The sequence below is a fragment of the Protopterus annectens genome, chromosome 9.part0 (genome assembly GCF_019279795.1).
Source record: "Protopterus annectens isolate FY-2018-M chromosome 9.part0, PAN1.0, whole genome shotgun sequence".
NCBI lineage: Eukaryota > Metazoa > Chordata > Ceratodontiformes > Protopteridae > Protopterus > Protopterus annectens.
Window position 1 is genome coordinate 2,299,182 of NC_056743.1, and position 27,385 is coordinate 2,326,566.

At 45.6% G+C, this 27,385-nt stretch overlaps 1 protein-coding gene across 1 annotated transcript in view; it reads right to left on the reverse strand.

The window, feature by feature from the left end:
• Nucleotides 1-27,385, reverse strand: part of PPFIA1 (PTPRF interacting protein alpha 1) — a 2,891,353-nt gene that overhangs the window by 2,054,613 nt on the left and 809,355 nt on the right. Inside the window, exon 7 of the mRNA XM_044082514.1 lies at nt 4,195-4,416. Within this exon, the coding sequence (XP_043938449.1) occupies nt 4,195-4,416 (222 nt within the window). The remainder of the gene's footprint in view (nt 1-4,194; nt 4,417-27,385) is intronic.

Consider the following 27,385-nt stretch of genomic DNA (forward strand, 5'->3'; position numbering starts at 1 on the left):
TACTGGTGCCAGGCATTTTGTGAAAACCCTGGGCGCAGTAGATAAGCCAAAGGGCAGTGCAGAGAATTGGTAGTGCATTGAGCCAGCTATGAATCTGAGGTATCTTCTGCAAGATTGTCTGATTGGGACATGCAGGCATGCCTCTTAGGTCCAAAGTTACGAGCCAAGCATTTTTGCCCAGCATTGGCTCTGAGGTAGCGGGTGCCAGGGGCTGTGAAAGTGCCTCACTGAGAACTGGCGAACCAGCGACTGGCCTAACAGAGGCCTTGTCATCGGTTTTGGACCTCGAATGCCTATCCTTTTCCTTGTCCTTGCATTTTTTGTAAACTCCGGTCGTCGGCTGTTCCGACGGCATTATATAATTAAACCTGCGGCCAAAGTAATGAAATTCAAAATCGAACCGACGTTTAATAGTGCGTTAATTAAATCTAGCACAAAACCGACAGCTAGCAATGTCATGGTCAGGGCCTACGAAAGGAATACAGTAAGAGTGAAAATCCTTATGAGGTATTTGCTTCCCACAAGAAATGCAACTGTTAACTTTTTCTGACATCGGTCTGGAGCAAGAAAAAAGTTTCCCCAATGGGGTACTTAGCTTTAATGAAGACTTCGGTTCTGAAATTTGGATTTGAAAATCTCAGGAGTCGGCCGACTGGCACTTGCGAACTGCTTTTGCTTCGGGCACCGCACGGCAAGAAAGACTGAAGAAAATGGCGTCGGCTGCATCTTTTATACCCCTGGCACACTGACGTCAGGGAAGAGGCGACAGCAGTCGACGCCTGACCAGGACTTTGGAATTCAGGCTGACTGCGGGTAGCCTGCAAGCAGGATAACCCAAGAGTAATGACTACAACAGTGAAACACGATGAACATCTGGGGCTGTATTGGTTTCTGATATTTTTTGTGAAATATTTGGAGGTGGGACCGGTGAAGTAAGAGTTGAATTTAATGGCCAGAAGGTTTGTTGCATCTTCAGCTTCAGTACAGGTGGTGTCATCCACAATCAGCTCAGCACAGTGCTGCGTACTGCTTATGAGAAATTGGACATAACTGAAGGCAGCCTTGCATATGTCCTTCGCCTGGGTGACTGTTTTGCCTCAACTTTGGCCTTGGTGGTTTTAATTAGACTCCTGGGCAGCTTATTTATTTTTAATGATGGAATTTCTACCCTGCGGTGTGTTATACCCGTTATTTTTGGTCACATTTTCTTCCTTTTGTTAAAATAGCTTATGAATATTGTGGTTCCACCAGGGAGATTTGTTTTTAGGGTTCTCCCGGTGCTTCTTTCTACTGGCTACAGCTGCTTCTATGCTGTTTACATGCTGATATAAGTTGTCAGTGCATGGCTCTGCATAAGCAGTAGTATTCAAGGTTTGGGGGGATATGAAACTTGGCATGGTATCACTTACAAGAAATCTGCCTTGGAGAAATTTCTAAAAGTTCCAGAGACAGAGAAGATCTCTGGTTTTATTTTTATTTTGAAGAAGACGTCTTTGCAGTCAGACCTGAGGTATGAGAATGTTACACAAGGATTGAGCATAACTTCCCCATATTTGCGAGAACAACATGAAGGATGTTCTTTCACCTAGTGGGTACTTCGAGTAGTTGGTTCAGATCATCAGTATGCAAGTCCAGGAATCTCTCAGGTTGCACACTAGTGGTGTTATGTGTGTTTCCCAGTCTATAGCTGTGTAACTGAAGTCACCCAGGAAGATAACACTGGGTTTAATGTCGATAGACTCCAGTTCATATTAGATTCTAAGGCATTCCTGGTTCACAGAGGGCATTCTGCATGCTGGATACAGTATGATAAGGAACTTTTCTGATGGTGAGTTGGACATTAAGAATCTCTGTGGCATCAAGCTGCTTAACCAGCTTTGATGCAACTCACTTTTCGGATGAAGACGGACTCCACCACCTTTTTTTCTTTCCTGCATAGCCCAAGGTTTGCCTGCAGTACATGTCTTGCATATTAACACAGATGAGTTAGCAGTGATCCTTAAGATGAATGCCAGCTTTTCCCACTCCATGGTCAAATCCAGATGAGAAGCTACTTATCTGTCTCAAGTAAATATCTAATGCACTCTGTTATATTAAGATGACCATGTAAAACATATGCGGCATGTATCCAAACTACTTCACTGAATTATGTTGACAAGCATTTTAATTAAATATACACTTACAACACTTGTGGATGTTTAATCACACAGTAAAGTTTAAGGCTACCAACTTATTCTGAACTAAACTGGGTTAACATGAATTATAGAACAGCATGTCTCTCTAGACCTCCACTAATAATGGTTTGGGCCTACAACACTTCTGGATGTTTAAATCACACAGTAAAGTTTAAGGTTACCAGCTTATTCTTTTATTTCTTGACTAAACTGGGTTAACATGAATTATAGAACAGCATGTCTCTCTAGACCTTCACTAATAATGGTTTGGCCCTACAACACTTCTGGATGTTTAATCACACAGTAAAGTTTAAGGTTACCAGCTTATTTGTTTATTTCTTGACTAAACTGGGTTAACATGAATTATAGAACAGCATGTCTCTCTAGACCTTCACTAATAATAGTTTAGCCCTACAACACTTCTGGATGTTTAATCACACAGTAAAGTTTAAGGCTACCAGCTTATTCTTTTATTTCTTGACTAAACTGGGTTAACATGAATTATAGAACAGCATGTCTCTCTAGACCTTCACTAATAATAGTTTGGCCCTACAACACTTCTGGATGTTTAATCACACAGTAAAGTTTAAGGCTACCAGCTTATTCTTTTATTTCTTGACTAAACTGGGTTAACATGAATTATAGAAGAGCATGTCTCTCTAGACCTTCACTAATAATAGTTTGGCCCTACAACACTTCTGGATGTTTAATCACACAGTAAAGTTTAAGGCTTCTTATCAGTCCTAGTTCAGTCCACAGTACCTTACTACCCATGGTTCTAGGTAGGAGCCACAGGTAAACACTACACAATGGCTTCCTATCAATCCTAGTTCAGTCCACAGTTGTAGACCAGTAAAAGCCACAGGTAAACACTACACAATGGCTTCCTATCAATCCTAGTTCAGTCCACAGTACCTTAGCCATGGTTCTAGGTAGGGTTATTAGCCTAGTTCAGTACACAGTACCGGAGCCATGGTTCTAGGTAGGGTCATTATCCTAGTTCAGTCCACAGTACCTGTGCCAAGGTTCTAGGTAGGGTCATTATCCTAGTTCAGTACACAGTACCTGAGCCACAGTTCTAGGTAGGGTCATTATCCTAGTTCAGTCCACAGTACCTGAGCCATGGTTCTAGGTAGGGTCATTATCCTAGTTCAGTCCACAGTACCTAGCCATGGTTCTAGGTAGGGTCATTATCCTAGTTCAGTCCACAGTACCTGAGCCATGGTTCTAGGTAGGGTCAATATCCTAGTTCAGTCCACAGTACCTAGCCATGGTTCTAGGTAGGGTCATTATCCAAGTTCAGTCCACGGTACCTTAGTCATGGTTCTAGGTAGGGTCATTATCCTAGTTCAGTCCACAGTACCTGAGCCATGGTTCTAGGTAGGGTCATTATCCTAGTTCAGTCCACAGTACCTGAGCCATGGTTCTAGGTAGGGTCATTATCCTAGTTCAGTCCACAGTACCTAGCCATGGTTCTAGGTAGGGTCATTATCCAAGTTAGTCCACGGTACCTTAGTCATGGTTCTAGGTAGGGTCATTAGTCTCTGCTTGGCTATCCTCCAAAACGCATGTATATACAAACCTTTACCTGTTGATACACAAACGGCTGGCAATTCCATGGCTTTAGGAATCAAAGAACAATATGTATAACAAAAACCACGAACATATTACAAATATATAGTATATTTTAACATACTCAATTATTTACATTCTAGTCACAGCACACAGCTGACTAAATACTCTGAAAAACCCAACTTACACAGATTCAGTGTACTACTGACAGGAATTACAGTGCAGAAGGATGTGTTGTAATGTTTGTACATATTACAATGTAATCGCATATACGTCTAATACAGACTGCAACTTGAAACTGCCAACATAGTATACGTACAGGACTTGTTATTCCACGGAACTGCAGTACACCCTGGTTATGTCTGAAAAGGAAGCAGAAGACCACCGACTCCATCAACTAACAAACGTGTTCAGTTACATGCATTTAAAAAATAAAAACTTTGCTTACCTCCCGCACATCTCTTTGCAATTTGGTATTTGTTTCTTCTGACTTGATTAGATCTTTACGAGCAGTATCAAGGTCTTCTTCGAGTTCTGATACTCGGCTGGAAAGAGTAGTGATACGTTCTTTCAACTGGTTTAGTTCTTTAACTTGTTTATCTATTACCTCCTGCAGCTCTGTTATTTTAGCATGGTCTTTGTCTTGATTCAAAGAACAGTCTGATAACCGCTGTTACAAAAAAATAAAACAAAAATGCAATACAATTCAATTGAAATCGTCACTCAAATCACAGAGCACATAATGAAAACATGTCCACAGGAAGATAAATGCTCAGCGTGGTACGGCAACACCTAAGGATCAAGAATAAGATCTGATACAGACTGCATAAACATTTTCTGTTAAAATAATTACATATTGTGCAAAACAGCAAATCGTACAATTACAGCATAAACAAAACAGAAAACAACAAAAAACATGTTCCTCACATCTCCAGTGCATTTTCCAAGTAATATAAAGCGCAGAACCATCATCACATATCCATGCTTGTCTAATGTTCTAATGGTAACCAGTGTCCAAGAAAGCACTCTCTCTCTGTCCCAGACCTCAGAGTACTATAGCATTAAGGGAATTCAGTCTTGTGCCCACATATGTCATGCCAGTACCCATCCTCAGGCTGCACTCCCTTTCTCTAAAAGGGCTAGGCTGGGTAAATTTGTGGATGCCTATCTAATCACCAAGGTTTCACCTAAAGGATGATGGAGCATTGCACCGCTTGAGCTGCAGAGGCGGTCAAGCTCCTCAGGTGAGGAAGGAGCTGTGTGATGAAATTCTCTCTCCATTGCATTTTTACCTTTCTTCTGGAAAGGATTTAGGTCCCTGGTTCTGGTATTAGCAGACCTTATTATAAAATGAATGGGACAGCGGCTCTTACATAGGTAACATAACTAAAATACAGCATTAAAAGTATGAAAGCACTTTAAATGCAAGAAAGTGAGTTATAATTAGACGACAAAGGTAACAGGTACCTGCTTCAGACATAGCACAGGTGCAATGAATAAAGCATGTAACCTTTAAAGTTTCACTGCACAACATATACAACAAAACAGCAAGTTACAAACACTACAATTACACATGGGGGGGGCAGTGAAAGCAACTAGCAACTCGATCATTCTGGGGGAAGAGATGCAGCTTAGTCTACTGCAAGAATGGTAAAAAAGTGTCACAGCACACAGTAGCAGCAATGGCTGACATACACACCCACCAAGCAGCACAGTTATGTGGTGTAACAGAAATAAGCATACCTGTGGAAGTCTGCACACATCTCATGCCTGGTACTGTGAGGCCCACGCATGGAGAGTTACTGCTATGTAAAATCCCTAATAACTACCTGGGTGACCTCCAACCAACCCTTGCCTGAAGTGGACTGAATGGTCACATTTAGAACCAGGAGGGCAGGCAGTCAACAGGTGAGAGACGGAAAAACGCAAATAAAAAATACATACGTACAAAAAATGTGTTGAATCAGACCACTGCCACATGTCCCAAATGGTATGAATCCTAAGGGGAGAGTAGATGGGGGGACTAGACAGAATTCAAGAGATCACAGAGTGGTTAGACGAGCAACTTTCTCTATTAAAAGTATAAATATCTCGTTCATTTACAAATCCCAGGGAAGATGGGAGGGAATCACAAGTTTTAGGTCCTATAATACTAATGCAAGGTAAAGATTTACTGGCTAGGGAGGGGTAAGGACACAATTCCATTAGTTTGAAGAGGAACTACCCATGCAGATCAATATGAATTTTGATGTGGAACCATTTAGTTTTATGAGGTTCAACAATGGCATATGTGAAATAACTGGTAATAAACCTGCAGATTTGTTTAACTCCAGCTTAAGAAAGTACAGTTGTGTAAACTTACCATAAATATTCACTGTTGCAGTTCTGGCTTGTGGGATTTCCTGCCATGGAACCATTTGGCCAGCCTGACTAGCAGAGACTATTTTGCCCCTCCTCCTGAAGCTGGCAGATGCCCTATCAAATGTCACTATATTTGGGTATAAAGGCAGTCAGCTGACTCCATGACCTCAGTACTTTCTTGCTCCAACAAGTAGGAGCGCTCCCCCCGTGTGTCCTTAAGGCCAGAAGTCTGGGACCCTGCATTCCAGCATAAGTGTGAAGGAAGAAGTGAGCCACCCTGAGAAGATGAATGTTCTACTCTATCCCACAGGCCAGAGGGGAAGGACAGTGGCAAAGAATACTGCAACTGTGAATACACTCGAACATCTACATTTATGCTAACTGCACACAGGTGTAGTATGTTTTTTGTGTTTCAATGTTGCAGTTCTGACTTGTGGGATGATTCCCAAAACTGAAAAGGAGGGTGGATGGGAAGATTAAGGAGAGGTAAGAATACCCTATCAAAATGGCAGTGGCAAGTCCTGCTCTGGACTTGGAAAAGATAGGAAGATGGTAATGTTTGGTGAAGGTATGCACTGAGGACCAAACAGCTGCTTCCAAAATGTCCTTGGTGGCCACCCCTTTAACAGGGGCAGTAGAGGTAGCAGTAGCTCTGGTGGAATGTATCCTCACAGCATCAGGAGGTTTCTTACCATGATGGCTGTAGCAAAATTATACCGTGGAAGACCCATTTCAAAACTGTTTTGCAACTGATCTCTCCTCAGAGCTACTGGCAAAGGCCTCAAAACGTTAGTCTGATTTCCTGACATTTTTGGTTCTAAGTAGTAACGCGGTTACATATGCATGTCCAAAGCATGAAGAATCTTTTCTCCACTGTTCTGAGGGTTAAAAAAGAATGTAGGTAAGTGTATGGTCTGGTTTAAAGAAGCCTCTGTCATCACCTTAGGCATAAAGGAAGACTTGGTCCTGAGACACTCTGGGTGGAAAATGATGAAACGTTCCACACACACACACAAGGACCTGAAGCTCCGACACCCTTCTGCCTAAGGTAATGACTAGTAGGAAGGCTGCCTTCTAAGTTGGGAATTTTATATCAACGGAAGCCAATTGTTCAAAGGGAGGAAGGACGAGCTTTGCCAGAATGAAACTGAGGTCCCAGGGAGGAACAGAAAGTTTGCTGGGAAGCCTAATGTGGACAACCTCTCTCAGAAACTGTTTCATGAGGGGATGTAAAAAGACAGGAGGTTGCAAAGGCAGACAGGCAGACATAGCATATTTTTATCCAGGGGTAGGAGAGACCTTTTCCAAAAAGCCAGCATAAGTATGATAGCATGAAAGGGATCAGAGCGTGATTATAGGGTTTTGCCCCTTCCATCTGCACCAAAGAACAAATCTTTTCCTTTTAGCAGAGCATGACCTCCTAGTGCTAGGTCTCCTGGCCACTTTTATAATGTTCAGTACCTTCTTGTTGAGGCTTTCCGTGGGATCAGGGTATCATCCAAGCTGTCAATTTGTGTGTGTGCAGGTTGGGGTACATTACTGTGCCTCTGTTCTGCACCAGCAGGTCCACTCTCTGTGGCAGCTGCCATGGCTCCCTGTTGGTTAGACTGAGTAACAGAGGGCATCAGTGCTGTTTCAGCCATTCTGCAGCTATCAGAACTACCCTCTTCCCTTATTTACAGCAATACCCTGGGCAGCAGTGGTATTGGGTGAAGACATAAAGGAACAGGCCTGTCAAGGAAAGAAGAAAGCATCTATCCTTCCAGGCTGAATTAATGTTGTTCCTGGAGCAAAACAATTTCAAATAATTATATTCTTTGGTGGAAAAAAAAGGTCTATCTGTGGAATTCCCCATTTTTCAGATATGCTGAAAAATACTTCACAATGCAGTTGCTACTCGTGGGGTCTGACAGGCTCCTGCTGAGTTGCTCCGCTAGTTGACTGGTTTCTCCTGATAGGTACCATGCCATGAGGTGCAGCCCTAGGGAGTTAGCTGTTTCCCAAAGGTCCATGGCTAGGCAACAAAGGGGGTAAAAATGGGTCCCCCTGCTTGTTTATATATCACATAACTGTGGTACTGTCCATCTTCACCAAGAGGACTCCTGATTCCCATATCTTTTGAAAGGCAGTAAGGCCTTTTTGGAATGACATTACTTCTTTTAGAATGATGGGTTTATTTCTGAACTAGCACTCCAGGCTACTTCTGATGGATCTGTTATCAGAGTTTGGTCCTGAGAAATGAACCTGAAAGGAAATCCTGGCTTGAAGAGGCATGGTTGGGCTCACCAGGCAAACTCTTTCCTGAGGCATGGAAGCAGTTTTATTACAAAGGTGAGAGACTGTGAATGCCGGCATCACACCGTTTTTAGGTAGCACTGCAGCTTTCTCATATGCAGTCTGGCCAGAGGGAGCATGGGCATGAAAAAGGCCATATATCCCAGGACCCTGAGGTACTCTATGGCTGTGAGGTATGTCCAGTTCAAAATCTTTCTGAAGTAATGGTTCAAGAAAGTAACCTTGCCCGGAGGAAGGAAAGCCTTCTGAACAGCTGAGACCAGCAAGCCTCCTAGAAACACAATCCTGCTTGTGGAGTTAATTTGAGATTATTGGGTAATGATGGTGAACCCACAGAGGTTACCAAGTGTCTGGTATAAAGCAGGTCTGCTGTGAGCTTTTCTAGATTTGTTGCCTGAGTGAGGCAATCATCTAAGTAAGGGTAGGTCTGAATTCCCTTTGTCAAGCAGAAGGCTATCACTGTAGCCAGGCATTTTTTGAAGACCCTGAGAGCAGTAGATAAGTCAAAGGGCAGAGCACATAGTTGATAGTGCATCACACCTGCTCTGAACTGCAAGAACCTTCTGCACGATTCCTCCAGGGGATATGGAGGTATGTCCCTTTTAAATAGATCTAAAAGGTTACCATGAAGGCGTTGGGGGAAATCAATGACCTTAGTTTTTGAAGAGTTACCATTTTGAATTTTGGGGCCTGTAAGAAAAGGTTTGCCTTGAAAGGTCTAGAACTGGCTGCCAGGTACCTTCTTTTCTATGAACAAGGAAAAGGCTGCAGCAAAAACCTTTTCCTTGTAAGGATTTTGGTACAGGTTCCACGCAGCCATGAGTGCACAGAAGCTCAATTCGGATTAAGGCCTCTGTCCTTTGGTTTGGAGGAATGCCTGGAAGCCTGAGCGATTGAACTTGAGTTTGTAGCCTTTTAGAATGATGTTTAACACCCACTGATGCGAGTCCATTTCTTGTGGAAAAGTGACAAAAGGAGGTGTATGTGGGGAAGGGGAAAGGGAGCACCATGCTAGAGTCATAACTGCTCCCTGCTAGGTCCCTGGGGGTGCGATTCTGAACTACTGGGGTCAGACTGCCACTGTCTAAGCCACTGGTGCTGTCTTTGGGTCCTTTCCCTGTGACGTTTTCTTTGTATAGGCTCAGACTGGCAGGCTGGAAAGGACCAATGTCTGGTAGGATAATTCCGGCTAAATCATGATGGTTGGACCCGAAGGAAGTCCTTCACAGTTTGCATGGATTTGGCCTTATCTTCCATTTTCTTAAGTACACCTTCAGCTTTGGGACCACAGAGAAAATCTTGGTCTATGGAGGCATCTAGGAGAGTGGATTTAACATATTCAGGAAGGGACTGCACCCTCAGACAACCATGTCTTCTAATGGTGGATCCTGTTGTTGCTGCCCTGCTGGAGGCTTCCAAGGCATCATACCCTCAGTGCAGAGAATGTATGGCTACATGACAGCAGGAGTTGCATACATCCATTAACTCCTTAGAGAGGGCTTTATTTTCAGTCTCCCATTAGTTTTTGCTTCATCTGGTCAAGAATAATTTCCTGGTACTACACCATATGAATCTGGCAATTCAAAGCCTTCATGACGAGGGTAGCAGAGGTGTAGACTTTCTTTCCAAACCTAAGGGCCTGCTTTCCTTGTCTGTAGGCAAAGGGTTTTTGGAAAAGCTAGTTTTTGCTCCATTAAGGTCTAGAGTCGCCACTTCAGGAGCTGCCACTGGGTTTTTAAAACGGAGTCTGTGGAAATCTAGAACGCTGTAAAATCTGTCAGGCTTTTGAGGGGCAAGGGGCAGACTGTCTCATCTACCACCTCAAACAGTGAGAATGGCAAGGGGTTTATGTTCAGGGAGATTAAGAAACTCCTTAATCCTTTTTTTGTTTTGGGGGTAGTCCTGAACGTTCCCCATTTGAAGTGCTCCCTGAGGGTATGTAATGTCTCCTCAAAGGAAATATCCTCAGGGGATGCCTGAGGCAAGATTCTCCTCAGAATCAAAATCCCCATAGAAGTAATAGATGTACCCTCCTCAAGGGTGGATTCATCATGATCAAATCACCATCCAAGTCAAAAGAGTTAGAAAATTCCTGTGGTCGGGCATCCCTCTTTCTTTTACCAGGGGGTGTTTCAAGGGGAGGGGTGTGTATGAATCTGACTAGGGAAATCAAATCCTCAGCCAACCTCACCAGGTCTTGTTGACAGGCCTGGGAGTGGGAGCTGGTAGACCTAGGATGAGGTAAGGTGGGGGTCGATTTTTTTTTTTGTGTACGGCCTAGGGCCTATCTCCGCACTAGTACCAGGGCAAACAAATTGCAGCCAAAGAAACTCTGATAGTGGAATGAGCTGCACCTTCATGGAAGAGATCGGTAAGAAACTGCAAGATGCTAGTGACTGGTGCAGAAAAGGGGTCGAATTGGTGACTCTCAGCCCAAACAGCAAATCTTTTCCACTTGGTGGTGTAAAGTTTTCGTGTGGAGCATTTGTGAGATTATAGTAGAATTTTCTTCACTAGAGAAGACAAAAGGAGAAACCTGGGAATTGGAGCAGCCAAGCTGTCAATTTGAGGTTTTGAAGTTTGGGATAAACCATTCTTGACGGATGTGTCAACAGATCTGAAGTTGGATCCAGAATTCATGGTTCTTCCAGAAGATGAGGCGGTAGAAAGGGGAAACAAATTTGTCGAGGCCAGTGAGAGGCAATGAGGAATATGACGGTCTCCAACGAATTTGCTTTATGCAACAATTTGGGAATCAAAGGAAAAGGAAGGAAAGTCTACAGTAGTCCGGGTGGCCAATCGTGAACAACTGCATCCCTCGATGACTCCTCCTCTGGGGGGGATCAGGGTAAAACAGTTCATAGGTAGGTACTAGGCTATTGGTCCTAGAGCCTATACAAGCCTAGCCAAAAATGTACCCTGGCTTTCGCCACCCAAGAAAATTATTTTCCTGTGCCCCTGTCAAGCAGAAACACAGAAGTGATCCCCGGGGTGAATTTCCTATTACCCATCCAATCATCAAGATTTTTCTTGAAGAGTGCTAATGAGGAGCTCTGTTTGACATAGATAGGTAGTCTGTTCCAGAGTATGGGAAGTCTCTGGGACAGGAATCTATCCCTCCAGCATGTTCTGTTTACTGTGGTGACAAGGTTTAGGTCCCTAGAGCATGCAGCTCTGAGGGATTGGGATGTCTTGAAGTGGAGCATGTCCAACAGCTCTGGGTTTGACATAGCTTTGTATGTTAGGCAGAGATCGCCTCTGAGTAGGCGATATGCGACGGAGTAAAGCTGGAGTTTTTTGAGACGGTCTGCGTAAGGCATCTGTTTGAGGCCAGTAATCCTCTTTGTGAGGTATTTTTGCAGCCTTTCCAGTTGCTGTAGATGTCTTGTGAGGTACATATCAAAAGGGGCGTTGTACTCTATAATGTGTCTAATGAGTGATGAGTAGAGGGGAACACTGACCTCTTTTTTTCTGGATGAGAAACCTTTTGTGATGAGGTGTGCCACGTAGAAGGATTTCCTGACCACTTTGGCGATGTGATTCTCAAAGGAGAGACTACTGTCCACCTGTGTCCCAAGGTCTCTTTTCACACTTTCGGTGTTAAGTAGACTACCACCTACGTGGTAGCTCATGGGTACAGAATTTTTACCAAAGGGGATGACAATGCACGTTTTGGCATTGAGCTTGAGACCATGTCTGACACCAGGCATCTGTCTCAGTGAGGCCCTTTTGTAGGATGTCCACATCATTAGGAGTTTCAATTATGGCTCCTAGTTTGCAGTCACCTGCGAATTTAGTTAGCCAAAGACCTTCTGTGTTAGCCTGTACTTCAGAGAAGTAGATACCAAACAGCAGAGGACCCAGGACTGAACACTGTGGTACTCCACTTGTCACTGGTCTGAAGTCTGACTTGGAGTCTGCTACTTTCACAGTGTGGGTTCTTTCAGTAAGCCAATTGGCAACCCATCTTGTGACACAGGGATTTATACTTAGTTTAGTGAGTTTATCTATAATTCCAGAGTGGGGGATGGTGTCGAATGCCTTGGCGAGATCTAGATAGGCTGTGTGAACCACCTTACCCTCATCTATGGCTTTGGTGACTACTTCAAAGTCGTCTATCAGGTTTAGGAGACATGATCTGCCTTTTACAAGCCCAAACTGTGTTGGGTCCAGGGTTTGGAGATCTTCAGTGTCTTTGTTTATGAGTTCCATTATGATACGTTCCATGGCCTTGCAGATGAGGCTCGTCAGGCTAATGGGGTGGTAGTTCCCAGGGTCTGTTGTGGCCCCCCCCCTTTGTGGAGTGGGATAACTGTCGCAGTGCGCCATTCAATGGGCACAAAGCCTGAGGTGAGGCTATGATTGAAAATGGTACTTAGGTAGGGTGCCAGTTCATTCTGTAGTTCATGTAGAAGGCAGCCTGGGATGTTGTCAGGTCCCATGGATGCTGTGTTCTTGGCTTTGGAGAGTGAAGTTTTTACCTGTGCAGCCGTGATTACAGGAACTTTGCATTCTTCCGATATAAAGATGGGCCCTTTAGCGAGTGAGAGGGGGGTAAAGTTAGCACTGAACCTATCTACCAGGATGTTGGCAATATCAGTTGGTTCTGTATATTTAGTGTCATTGTGCTGTAACTCAGAGCAGATCTGAGTGTTGCCATTGAGATTCTTGACATAGCTATAGAATGCTTTGTGGTTGTCTTTAGAATCAGTGGCAATTTTGTTTTCATAACTAGCTTTGGAGGATTTTATGAGGGATCTCAGCTTCTTACTGAGGCTGACCTGGGAGTTCCTTCAATCGTGGGATTTTACTCTTTTTTGCAACAGTTTCTTTCTTCTGTTGTAGAGTTTGTTTATGGCAGAAGACCACCAGATTGGTTTCCTTTTTGTGGAGGATAGCATCTTGGTTCTGTTAGGGATAGCATGATCCATGCACTCGTGTAAGTGCTTATAAAGTGCATTTGTGTAGGATTCAGCAGTCGTACCTCTATTGTCCATCTGCATAGGTGTCATAAAGTTTGCCACTTCTGTCTTAAGAAGTGCGAAGTTGGCTTTGGAGAAATTTTTTACGGTTGTTTTCCTAATGGGGGGTGGGAGCGGGATGTGGATGTCTAGGGTGATTAGCTTGTGGTCGGATCTGACCAACAAGGAGCTGACCTCTGGTGTGGAACATCGGTCACCCATGTTGGTGATGACCAGGTCTAGGATATTGCTGCCTCTGGTGGGGGTGTGGATAAGTTGATCCAAAGCATTGGAATTGATGACTTCCAGAAAACGTTGAGCAAAAGAGTTGGTACACGAGTAGTTTTCCCAGTTAATGGTAGGGTAGTTGAAATCACCCATTATTAGAGTGTTGGGTTGTACCTTAATATTTTCCAGTGTATCAAGAAAAGAGGAGTGGGAATCCTGGGGCATGGTGGGGGGTCTGTAGCAAGCTACAGTTGCTGCATTTGGTACTGGTTGGGGAAGCAAAGAGATTGCAGCAAGGCTGGCTCCACTTTTCGAAAATAGTCTTCGCTACTTTCTGATTGAGGGACCACTCGTGTGGCCAAAGAATGGCTCTGCTCAATCTGTCTGCAATCACGCTGACTTCCCCAGGATGTGCGTCACAATTAGAAAGCGGTTGGAGTTCAAAGCCCATTGCAAAACTCTTAATGCTTCTCAACACAGGGGATAAAGATCTGGTTCCTCCTTGCTTATGTACCACACTATGGACATGTTGTCCGAATGAATTGCTATCTTTCCTACAGGAAGAAAATCCTGAAATGCTTGCAACGCTAGAAGCACAGCTCTAATCTCTATGACATTTAAGTGCAGATGAGCCTCATTATCTTGCTAGATACCTTGGACTGTCTTTCCCAGATAATGCCGCCTCTCCCACCCTATCTGGGAGGCATCCGTGGTTACTGCCACTACCGGTTTGGATGGAATGAATGGTCGTCCCTGACAGACTAGAGGAGAATGGATCCGCCATTGGTGGTCCCTTTTGCATGTGTTTGTAATCAGAATCTTGTGAGACATGGGAAGTTCCAGAAAGGACCACTGAGTTAATAGTAGCCACTATAATATTCTCATGTGGATGCGTGCAAGGGGGACAAGGATTACTGAAGCTCCCAGTTTCCTTAATACTTGTAGAACCTGTTTCGCTGTTGGGCAGGATTTCCTGATTAGGCACCGGACATGGTAGCGAAGATCTTGTACTCTTTCTTGGGGAAGTTTTGCCATCAAGGAATTGGTGTCTAATTCTGCTCCATGAAGCTTAAGCTTTGAGATTGTTCTAGAAGAGACTTTGCAGAGTTTATCATGATGCCTAGGGAGGAGCAAGTTTGAATGGTGTAGTCCCTGGCTTACAGCATTAGACGGCTAGTTGGGGCAGTGATGAGCCAGTCATCTAGACAGGGAAACACTCAGAATCCTCAGCACCTCAGGTGAGCTGCTATCACTGCAACACATTTGGTGAAAACCCTGTGGGCTATGGTGAGACCAAAGGGCAGGGGTTGGAACTGATAATGACGGACTCCTAGCTGAAAGCGCAAGTACCTTCTTGACTGTCTTTCCATTAATATGTAGTAGTAGTACGTGTCTTGCAGGTCTATAGAGCACATCAAACTGCCTTTCTCCAGAATGAAAGTATCAACTGCAGTGTTACCATCTGGAACTTTGTCCTTATTACAGATTTGTTTAAATTGTCAAGATCCAAAATGGGTCTCCAGTCCCCCTGTTTTCTTTGGAACTAAAAAGAATCGAGTAATTTCCGGATCCCCTCTGGTCTGCTGGGACTTCTTGAATTACACTTTTGCTTAGCAACGTTTGAACCTCTAATGTTGCTTGTTCCTGCTGACTGGGTGGAGCATCTGGAACTAATTTTCTGACAGGGGTGGGAAAAGAGAAGGGAATTATATATCCACTGGGAATTATATCCAGCACCTATTTGTCTGTGGTTATGTTTTGCCAGAATGCTAGGTACAAGGACAACCCCCCCCCCGACTGCTTCCAGAGGTGGACAATTGGGTACTCCTTCAGCAGCACTGAAAGAGTCTGCTAAAGAAAGCATCTCTGGAGCCCTAATTTTCCGGACCTCCTCTGCCATGAGGGTGGCATGTTGTGTGTCCTGGTAATATCTTTGGTGTCTCCTGAACCACATTTTTCCACTGCCTCTCTGACCTTTGGGGAAAGGGTCTGGTGGGAATGGAAAAACGCACTCCAATGGCAGACAAAGTCTTACCCTCCTTTTCACACCTAGTGAGCATCTCTCTTACTTTAGGCTAAAAGTGGGATGAGCTGTCAAATGGGGCGTTAATAAATGAAAATCTGAAAGGTTCCACAAAGTCGCAGAGGTGCATCCAGGCCTGCCTCCTGACAGAGATACCTGAACCCGCAGCTCTACTCATTCCATCTGCAGCATATGATATAAGCTTCATGGGGGAGTTTGCACCTGAACTGAGGGTGGAGAAATAGCAGAGGCATGTATCTTAATGGAAGAGAAAGAGAGACCCTTATGTAAGAGGTCTGTCAGGTAAAGTAAAATCAAAGGAATGTTAGGAAGAAGAGGATCAGAATCCCGAGCCTGCATCCAGGAACAAAATCTTTTCCATTTTCCTGCATAAGATTTTCTAGTGCTAGGACGTCTGGCTTCTAAAATGACATCCATAACCTGCTTGGGTAGGAGAGAATGAATCAAAGACTCTGGTTCAACCAGGCCACCAGGCTGAGAGTTCTGACATGGGAGTGTAAAACCTGACCCTGGTGTTGGGACAGAAGGTTCGGAGTCTGTGGTAAAACCCAAGGGGGCTCCATACAAAGGTTTTTCAGAGTTGGGTACCAAAACTGTCGAGGCCAATTTGGGGCCAGCAAGATTATCATCTTGGGCTTGTCCTGTTTGATCTTTAATAATACCCGTGGAAGAAGAGGAAGAGGCAGAAAGGCATATCCTGAGAGGTTTCTCCAACTGAATGATAGTGCATCCACTTTCCAAGCTTGTTTGTGGAAAGTCCTGGTGCAAAAAATCTGTAGTTGATGATTGAGGTGGGATGCAAAGAGGTCTATGTGAGGACATCCCCAGACTGCTGTTATCATCTTGAATATTTCGGTGTCCAGCATCCACTCGTGTGGGTCCGAAAGGTTTCTGCTCAGACTGTCTGCCAGGAAGTTTTGCTTCCCTGGTAGAAACTGAGCTTGAAGGTCCAGATTGCAAGCTAGAGCTGTGTTCCACAGATCCATGGCTAGTCTGCAAAGGGGGTAGGAATGAGATCCCCCTTGCTTGTTTATGTACCACATAACTGTGGTGTTGTCTGTTCGTATCAGTAGTTGTCCTGGTTGTAGAAGATTCCTGAAGGCCAATAGAGCTTTCTGAACGGCTAACATTTCCTTTAAATTGATATGCAGGTGCTTCTGATCCTTTGTCCAAAGGCCTTGCAGACAGTTGCCCCGAAAATGGGCTCCCCATGCATAATCTGAGGCATCCGTGGTTAGTATTTGAGTGGCAGGAGGCAGACAGAAGGGTTTTCCTTTGTTTAGAGTACATGCCTTGGACCACCAAAGGAATTCCTTTTGAAGACAAGGCAAGACGGAGATCAGTATGTCTAAACTGTGGCAATGCTGAGACCATACACTTTTTAGGTACCACTGTATTTTCCTCATATGTAGTCTTGCATATGGTACGAGAAGGATGCAGGAGGCCATGTAACCCAAAGCCTGCAGGAATCTTTTTGCAGATAGCTGAGTTAAAGTTGCCAAGGTTTTGAAAGTTGAAGCCAGCTGTAACTGTTTTTCGTATGTCAGAAATGCCATCTAGGTTGTTGTGTTTAGAGAAGCGCCCAGAAAAATTATCTGTTGTGAGGGTGTCAAATTTGATTTTTTTATGTTTACAGTGAATCCCAGGAACTTGAGAAGATTCAGAACAAACTGTAGATGCTGGAGTAAGACATCCCTGCTGTCTGCCTGAATAAGACAGTCGTCCAGATAAGGGTACATTTGAATTCCCTTGAGTCTGCAATAAGCTACTACTGGAGCCAGGCATTTGGTGAAGACCCTGGGCACAGTAGACAATCCAAAGGGCAGCGCAGAGAATTGAAAGTGCCTCGATCCGGCCTTGAACCTGAGGTATTTTCTGCGTTCCTGCCTGGTGGGAATGTGTAAATATGCCTCCTTTAAATCCAAAGTTACCATCCATGCATTTTTGGTCAGCATTGGAAGTAGCTGCTGTAGAGTAAGCATCTTGAATTTTGGTATCTCTAGAAAAGTGTTCAAGACTGACAGATCCAGAATGGGTCTCCATGAATTTTGCTTCCTGGGGACTAGAAAGAGCCTTGAGTAAAAACCTTGTCCCATCTCTGAAAGTGGAACTAGTTCTATGGCTTTCATAGCCAAGAGAGCTTCCACCTGGTTTAAGGCCTCTGTCCATAGATGTTTTGGAAGATCTGGCCATCCGCTTGGCCTTGGTAGGGTATGAAAATGGAATTTGTAACCTCTTGAAACCACATCCAGAACCCACTTGTCTTGGGTTATAAGAGTCCAATTTAGGTGAAAAAGAGAAAGTTTTCCTCCGAGAGGCAAGAAGTTCCTGCAGCCCAATCGAGAGAGTCATTGAGTCTGTTTCCTATGAGCTTGCGACCTGTCCTCACCTCCCCTAGGGGAGGAAGCAGTCCACTGTCTTGGTCTATAAGAGGCTTGTGTTTGAGGCCTTCCTCGGGAGCATTTGTATCTACCCCTCTGAGGCCTGTCTGAATTGGGAAAGGACCAATTTTGTGTAGGCCAATTCCTATAAAATCTGGGTGGCTGTACTTGTAAGAAATCTTTAACCGTTTGCATGGTTTTTGCCTTGTCCTCCATCTTCTTTATCACCTCTTCAGCTTTAGATCCAAACAAAACATGCTGAATAGGAGCATCCAATAATTTAGCTTTTACTTGATCTGGCAAATTTTGTTCCTTTAACCATGCATGCCTTCTAATTACTGTGCCAGAGGCAGCAGCCCTACAAGAAGCCTCCAAGGCATCAAATCCACAGTGTAAACCATGCTTCCCAACTTGTTCAGTGGCATGCATTAAGTCATGTAATTCCTTATCATCTGTACAGGTGGAAATGGAAGTTAGCTTTTGTTTTAATACAGAGAGAAGAAATTGCTGGTATTTCAGCATATGAAACTGACAGTTTAAAGCCCTAATAGATAAAGTAGCAGAAGTGTACACTTTTTTGCCCCATCTTTCTAAAGATATGGAATTCTTGTCAGTGGGAATGGGGTTTTTAGCAGTAGCGGCCTTAACTCCCTTAGGACCCTGAGAAATGGTTTCAGGGTCAGCAGTAGGGTTCTTGTATAAAAACTGGTGGGAATCAGGAACCCTATAATATCTGTCTGGCTTAACAGGAGCTGGAGGAAAAGAGTCAGGAGTTAAGTTAGCCTCCGAAAAAGCATCATCCACAATATCCAAAATAGGAGGAATAGCCAGGAGTCTATGTTGTGGAAGAAGAAGAAAATCCCTTAGTCTTTTCTTAGATTCCGAATACTCCTGTCCTTCCCAGTGGAAATGTTCCCTCATTTCATGCAAAGTTTCCCCAAAAGAGAAATCCTCAGGGGGAGAAGCTGAAAGAATGGATTCCTCAGCATCAGAATCCTCATAAGGAGGGAAGGAATACTCCTGGTCAGAAGAAGAAACTGAAGAAACAGAAGCCTGATCAGAGGAGTCACAATAAACTTCCTGCCTTGGCCTTTTATCTGGAGGGGGATGTGAATCCCTAATCATAGTAAGCAAGTCCTCCGCCATCTTAAGTAACTGTTTCTGTGACTTTGGAGCCAGATCAGAAGAGGCCTGAGTTGCAGTCTTTGATTTGGAAGGAGTCTTTGCCTTTGTCTTTGGCTTTGCCTTTATTAGAAGCGGAGTAGGCCTAAAAACCCCTTCGGAAGCCGGTACCTGCACAGCGGCTCCAGACCCATCCGAAGGAGCATATTCAAAGGCCTAGTTGGCTCCTCGTGGGAGTCCGTTTCGGCCATCGGTTCTGAAATGGCCGACGACAGGGGCTGCAAAAGCGCCTCACTGACGACGACCGAACCTGAAGCTGGCTCTGCTTGAACAATATCATCTGATTTGGACCTCTGAGGCCTGTCTTTGTCCTTGCGTCGTTTGTGAACTCCGGTAGTCAGAACCGTATCTGACGACATTTTGTAATTAAAACGCCTACCGAAGTAAAGAAATGCAAAATCGTACCTTCGTTTAATTGTACGTTGATTGAATCTAGCACAAAACTGACAACTAGCTACATCGTGGTCAGGGCCTAAGCAAGGAATACAGTAAGAATGAAAATCCTTATGAGGTATTTGCTTCCCGCATGAAATACAATTATTAACTTTTTCTGACATCGGACTGCAGCAAGAAAAAAGTTTCCCCAACAGGGTACTTAGCTTTGAGTAGGAGAAGAAAGTCTTCGGACTGAAGTTTGTTCAGAAAAGATTGTCAGGAGTCAGCCGACCGGCACTTGCGAACTGCTATCACCGCACGGCAAGAAAGACTGGAGAACATGGCGTCGGCTGTCAGCTTTGTACTCCTGGCACTCTGACGTCAGGGAGCATGGCTAAACAGCCGACGCCGGACCCAGACTTTGGGATTCTGGCCGACCGAGGACTGCCTGCCAGCAGGGGAGAACCCTACAGTCATGACTGCAACAGTGAAACACGATGAACATCACTGCTTTACAGCCAAAGACGTCATGAAACAACTTTTTTTTTTTTTTTTTTTTTTTACAACAACTAGAGATCAAACAAATGAAACAAGCCCTCTAACTAAAACGGGCAACAATACACTCTTACACGACACACAAAAAAAAAGGTTAACAGGTTAAAAGAAGCCCTCTAAAGTTAAATAGGGCGAAAAGCGGGAAGGGATGAGAACGGCCCTTTAACTTAAACAGACATCTAAATGAAGGGAATACAATTAGAATAGACCACTCCGATACAGAGAAGAAAACAATAGCAAACAGATATTTAAACAAGAAAAACTTTTATTTTGAAAGAAGAAAAGATAAATTCACTTGGCCAAGAGATGATCGATGCCCTCCACGTAGCACGGCAAACGAAATGTCCTCCAGCTACCAAATAGGCAGAGAGTGATCCGATGTATCAGATCAGACCCAAAATGTGAGAATTAGGATGATATTGGCAGCGTCACATCAGTAATTTTAATACCATCAGTGGTTAAATGGAAAACCTCAGTTCTTCAGTACTGTTTAACATGCCTCCGGGACTGAATAAGGACAGAAAGGAACACAAGTCCTAGAACAACATCTTACCCAAAAATCTCAATCACAACTAAATGCTCTTCTCCAGAGAACGGATAATGCTAATGTCAAACCTCCACTCACATTACCTAATTTCAAAAAAAATCCTTCCTAGCCTAATACACTTCCATGCCATCATTTAATCGTTTACATTTTTTTTAACAGAGTAGTGCACTGATCAACAGTGACCAATTTCAGGCTCATTCTAGGTGAAATACAAAACTCTTTACAAACAAAAAATACAGAAATGTAAGCAATAACATGAAGTTATGTACTCACCATAACGTTCGATGTATGTAGTCAATCTCGCCTCACATTCTTATCCGTGGGTTCGGAGCCGAATATCGGCTCCGACCCGGCCGATTTTACTAGCTCGAAGTCTCTCACTGGCTGGCCTAAGTGGGTATCCCATGGTGCACTGCTCCATATCCCCAGATCTAGTTTGCTGCGAAAATCATTTGTACTCCATACACACATCACATCCATATAAAAAATAAGCTAATCAACGGGACTCTGTAGATGACAACCTATCCTCCAAATCCTCCAGGAAGGGGGAAGGTGGGAGGGTAAGTAAGAATGCGAGGCGAGATGGACTACATACATCGAACGTTATGGTGAGTACATAACTTCTTGATGTTATGTAGTTCTATCTCGCCTACATTCTTACCCGTGGGACAGCGTCCCTAGCACCTACATCCTGGGTGGCTCATAGGAAAATACTCCTGAGAACTGTGGAGCCAAAGGAAGACCTGCCCTTGGAGACCAAGTCCAATTTGTAATGAGAAACAAAGGTGTGGGGAGAAGCCCAAGTAGCTGCAGCACATGCATCATCCACTGACAATCTAGCTGGATAGGCTGTGGATGTAGAAACAGCCTGAGTAGAATGTGCCTTGACTGGAAATGGCAGATTTTTACCTCCTGCTTGATAGATGAAAGAGATACAACTGGCTATCCATCTAGACAGCGTGATCTTGGATACCGGAGAACCCATTCGGTTTTCCGAAAAGGAGACAAAGAGTTGGTCAGATTTCCGGATATCTTTTGTCCAGTGTAGATAGAAGCATAACTATGTACATCCAATTGGTGAAATCTAAATTCTGCCTTGTTAGAAAAGTGGGGGAAGAAAACAGGCAACTCAATGAACTGATTCATGTTAGACACGGAAGCCACTTTAGGAAGGAACGACAGATTTGGTCTAAGAGAGGCCCTATCTTTGTGGAAGATCAAATATGGGGGTTTGATGGAGAGGGCTTGAATTTCCGAGACCCGCCGTGCTGAAGTGCTTGCTGTTAAGAATGCTGTTTTCCATGTCAAGAATTTTAATTCACAGGTCGCTGCAGGTTCAAGTGGTGGTAGAGTAAGAGTAAGGGCTTGTAGAACAAAACTGAGATCCCAGGGCATGACGGGTTCGGACACTGGGGGACGAAGTGGTAGAGTAAGAGTAAGGGCTTGTAGAACAAAACTGAGATCCCAGGGCATGACGGGTTCGGACACTGGGGGACGAAGTGGTAGAGTAAGAGTAAGGGCTTGTAGAACAAAACTGAGATCCCAGGGCATGACGGGTTCGGACACTGGGGGACGAAGTGGTAGAGTAAGAGTAAGGGCTTGTAGAACAAAACTGAGATCCCAGGGCATGACGGGTTCGGACACTGGGGGACGAAGTGGTAGAGTAAGAGTAAGGGCTTGTAGAACAAAACTGAGATCCCAGGGCATGACGGGTTCGGACACTGGGGGACGAAGTGGTAGAGTAAGAGTAAGGGCTTGTAGAACAAAACTGAGATCCCAGGGCATGACGGGTTCGGACACTGGGGGACGAAGTGGTAGAGTAAGAGTAAGGGCTTGTAGAACAAAACTGAGATCCCAGGGCATGACGGGTTCGGACACTGGGGGATGCAGTGGTAGAGTAAGAGTAAGGGCTTGTAGAACAAAACTGAGATCCCAGGGCATGACGGGTTCGGACACTGGGGGATGCAGTGGTAGAGTAAGAGTAAGGGCTTGTAGAACAAAACTGAGATCCCAGGGCATGACGGGTTCGGACACTGGGGGACGAAGTGGTAGAGTAAGAGTAAGGGCTTGTAGAACAAAACTGAGATCCCAGGGCATGACGGGTTCGGACACTGGGGGACGAAGTGGTAGAGTAAGAGTAAGGGCTTGTAGAACAAAACTGAGATCCCAGGGCATGACGGGTTCGGACGAAGTGGTAGAGTAATAGTAAGGGCTTGTAGAACAAAACTGAGATCCCGGGGCATGACGGGTTCGGACACTGGGGAGCAGTGGTAGAGTAAGAGTAAGGGCTTGTAGAACAAAACTGAGATCCCAGGGCATGACGGGTTGGACACTGGGGGCAAGTGGTAGAGTAAGAGTAAGGGCTTGTAGAACAAAACTGAGATCCCAGGGCATGACGGGTTCGGACACTGGGGGACGAAGTGGTAGAGTAAGAGTAAGGGCTTGTAGAACAAAACTGAGATCCCAGGGCATGACGGGTTCGGACACTGGGGGACGAAGTGGTAGAGTAAGAGTAAGGGCTTGTAGAACAAAACTGAGATCCCAGGGCATGACGGGTTCGGACACTGGGGGACGAAGTGGTAGAGTAAGAGTAAGGGCTTGTAGAACAAAACTGAGATCCCAGGGCATGACGGGTTCGGACACTGGGGGACGAAGTGGTAGAGTAAGAGTAAGGGCTTGTAGAACAAAACTGAGATCCCAGGGCATGACGGGTTCGGACACTGGGGGACGAAGTGGTAGAGTAAGGGCTTGTAGAACAAAACTGAGATCCCAGGGCATGACGGGTTCGGACACTGGGGGACAAAGTGGTAGAGTAAGAGTAAGGGCTTGTAGAACAAAACTGAGATCCCAGGGCATGACGGGTTCGGACACTGGGGGACAAAGTGGTAGAGTAAGAGTAAGGGCTTGTAGAACAAGACTGAGATCCCAGGGCATGACGGGTTCGGACACTGGGGGACGAAGTGGTAGAGTAAGAGTAAGGGCTTGTATAACAAAACTGGGATCCCAGGGCATGACGGGTTCGGACACTGGGGGACGAAGCAACAGGGTACCTTAAAGGAATACTTTGCATAGTCTGTGTGCCATGAGACTAGGGTCATTCGCTACGTGGAAATTAGATATCGCCGCCAGCTGAACTTTGATGGTGGCTGATACGGACCCCTGATAGAACAACGTAGACAAGAACTCCAGAACTGAATCTACTGGAGCTGTGTAAGGATCAATACCTCTAGTAGGAGCCAAGATGGAGAACCTTTTCCATTTGCTAGAGTAAATCTTTCTAGTAGATGGCTTATTTGGGGACGATAATATATGGACCACTTCTGGTGAAAAGTTATGATGTCTGACTAGCGATGGAAGTGGAGTACCCAGGCTGTCAACCGGAGTGTCCTCAGAGAGGGGTGGAACTGTCCCGACATGTGTGTCAGTAAATCTGGTTGAGGGTCCAGAATCCAAGGAGTGTCCACAATGTATGGTTGAAGAAAGGGGAACCAGACTTGACGAGGCCAGTGTGGAGCAATCAGAATCATTCTGTTTCCCAAGGATTGTGCTTTCTGAATCACCCTTGACAGCAGGGGAAACGGAGGGAAAGCATAAAGCAGACCGAAGGGCCAATCGTGAACCAGAGTGTCCCTGGGTGATTCCCCCTGTGGGAGGATCAGCGTGAAGTAGTTGCTGCATTTTGCATTGAGAGGGCTGGAAAAAAGGTTGCAGCAAGGCTGACCCCATCTGCTGAAGATTTGCTCTGCAACCAGGCGATTCAGGGACCACTCGTAAGGCATCAGGACAGCTCTGCTTAGCCTGTCCGCTATTACGTTGGACTTCCCCAGAATGTGCGTTGCCACCAGAAACCATTGGGAAGCTATTGCCCAATGCCACACTCGCATAGCCTCTCTGCACAGAGGGTAAGACCGGGTTCCCCCTTGCTTGTTGAGATACCACACTACTGACATGTTGACTGAGTGTATCGTAATTGTCCCTAGAGGAAGAACCTTCTGAAGTGCCTGCAACGCAAGAAGCACTGCTCTCATCTCCAGGACGTTTATATACAAATGTATCTCGTGTTCTTACCACGTGCCCTGGACTGTCCTGCCAAGATAATGCCCCCCCCCACCCCATCTGGGAGGTGTCCGTAGTCACCGTGGCAATAGGGATGGGTGGAACGAAGGGCTTTCCCCCATTCAAATTGTTGGTGCACAACCACCAATGGAGGTCCTGCTTGCACCTGTTCGTGAGTAAGATGGGATGAGATAGTGGGAGTCTTTGGAGAGACCACTGAAGAAGTCTCATATGTAATCTCGCTAGAGGAACCAACATGATAGTTGCTGCCATGGTCCCTAGGAGTTGGAGAATCAGTCTTGCCTTCGCTTGTCTCAGGGGCATCAGCATGTGTATTTGTTGTTGTAATACTGTGATCCTTTCTTGAGGTAAAAATGCTTGCATTCGAATGGTGTCTAAATCTGCTCCTATAAACGTGACACACTGTGAGGGCAATAAGGCAGATTTTCCCCAATTTATTGTTATGCCCAACTGGTGACATAGATTGATGGTAGCGTCCCTCGTTTGAACTAGTTGATGCCTGGTGGGGGCGGTAAGGAGCCAGACATCCAGGTAGGGAAACACCTGGAATCCCTCGTTTAAACTAGTTGATGCCTGGTGGGGGCAGTAAGGAGCCAGTCATCCAGGTACGGAAACACCTGGAATCCTTGACGTCTCAAGTGAGCCTTCACAACTGCCATACATTTGGTGAACACCCTGGGGGCTGTGGTGAGACCAAAGGGCAGGGCTCGAAACTGGAAGTGACTGGCTCCCAGCCGGAAGCATAGGTGACTCCTGGATGCTCTGTCCATTTTGACATGGTAGTAAGCATCCTTGAGGTCGATGGAGAACATCCATACCTCCTCTCCCAACAATGGGAGAATCAATTGTAGTATGACCATATGGAACTTGGACTTGTGTACATGATTGTTGAGTTGGCTGAGACCTAGTATGGGTCTCAGGTACCCTGTTATTTTGGCACCAAAAAGAATCTTGAGTAAGTCCCTAATCCGATTTGGTCTGAGGGGACACGTTGGATAGCTCCTTTTTCTAGCAGCTGCAAGACCTCTGAGGCTGCCTGATCCCTTTGACTGGGTGGTACATCTGGGAGTTTTCTGATTGGCGGGGGTACTGAAGAGAATGGAATGAGGTAACCTCCGGAAATTATCCGTAATACCCATCGGTCCTGGGTAATTCTTGCCCAGGCTTCCGGATATAAAGAAATTCGACCCCCGACTAGCGCAGTCGGGCACACCCTCAGGAATGAGAGTATGGAAAACCACGGAAGGAATCGCGTTCTCCCGAATTGCGGGGGCCCCCTCTGCCTCTGGGACGACGTCTCCCTGAATAAGCTACCCTCCCCTGCCTTTGTAGGAGGGTTCACCTTGTGCAGCAGGAAAAAACCTCTGTGATTTCTTGAACCACATCCCCCACTGGGCCTTGGGATAAGGCCTAGAAGGAAGGGAAAAACGGACCCCTACGGCAGACAGGGTCTTTCCCTCTTGCTCGCACCTGGTGAGGGTGTCTTTCACTTTGGTCCCAAACAAGGAGGAACCATCAAAGGGGCATCAGTAAAGGAAGACTTGAAGGCCTCCGCAAAGTGACACAGGCGCAGCCAGGCTTGCCTCCTAAGGGCGACCCCTGAGCTTGCTGTCCTACTTGCTCCCTGCATACGAAATGAGCCGCATGGATGAGTTGAGGGTAGAAACCTGGGCGTAAACCGATTGAGCCACCACCTCAGGAACGTTACCCGCAAGAGTATCTCCTAACTCTTTTAGGAGATCTCTCTGGAGCTGAGTGAAATGAGTTAAGTAATTCAGCGACCGCAAGGTAAAGGTCACTGACGAGAGGATACGCTTCCCGTACCGGTCCATGGTCCTAGACTCCTTGTTAGGAGGATGGATGGATGAAGAAGACTCTGCTACTTCCTTCTGGGTGGCTCCTGCCACCTCCATGGCATCTACAGGGACACCTTTAAACAGAAACTCTTTGCCTTGGGGGGCGGAAAGAAATTTGTTGGGATGCCTGGGCACAGGCTCCACAGAATCAGGATTCTCCCACACTCTTCAACAAATCTGGTCAAGGAGTTTGTCGACGGGTGGAGACACCCAGGAGGCGGAGGGTTGAGCACCGAAAGCCTTAAGGAATACTGACTCCTCCTTGGAAGGGGCTTTGGAAGGCCAGTCACCTCTTTGTTTCAGTATCTCCAGGATATTGGAGAAGGAAACATCATCAGAGGATGACTTGAGGGACCCCTCCGATTCCTCGAGGTCAGTATCAGAGGTGAGGGACTCGTCTTGGGAGTCTATGTACTTCCTCTTGCACGTTTTCTTCCTGGGGAGCTCCTCAGGCACCAACTCTGAGGGACCCTCAGAAATATGGGGACCACTCGTGGGGGTATCCCTAGGCTCTGGTGCTCTGCTGTCCATGGATGGGTGGTGAACAGAAGCTCTCACCGGAGTGGTGGGGGACAGAGTGACCGACCAGCCTGATGTAGCTGTTGACCTGGCCAGCGCGGTCCGCATAGCCTTAAAGGCCCCCCCCCCCTGAGACCGGGTAGCGACCAGTCTCCAAGGCCATGACAGGAATCGAAGTTCCCCGAGCCGAAGCACCGAGAGGGAGACTCGGAACCGAAATAAGTGCTGAGATGTCCCGCTTGGGCCCGAGTCCCGAAC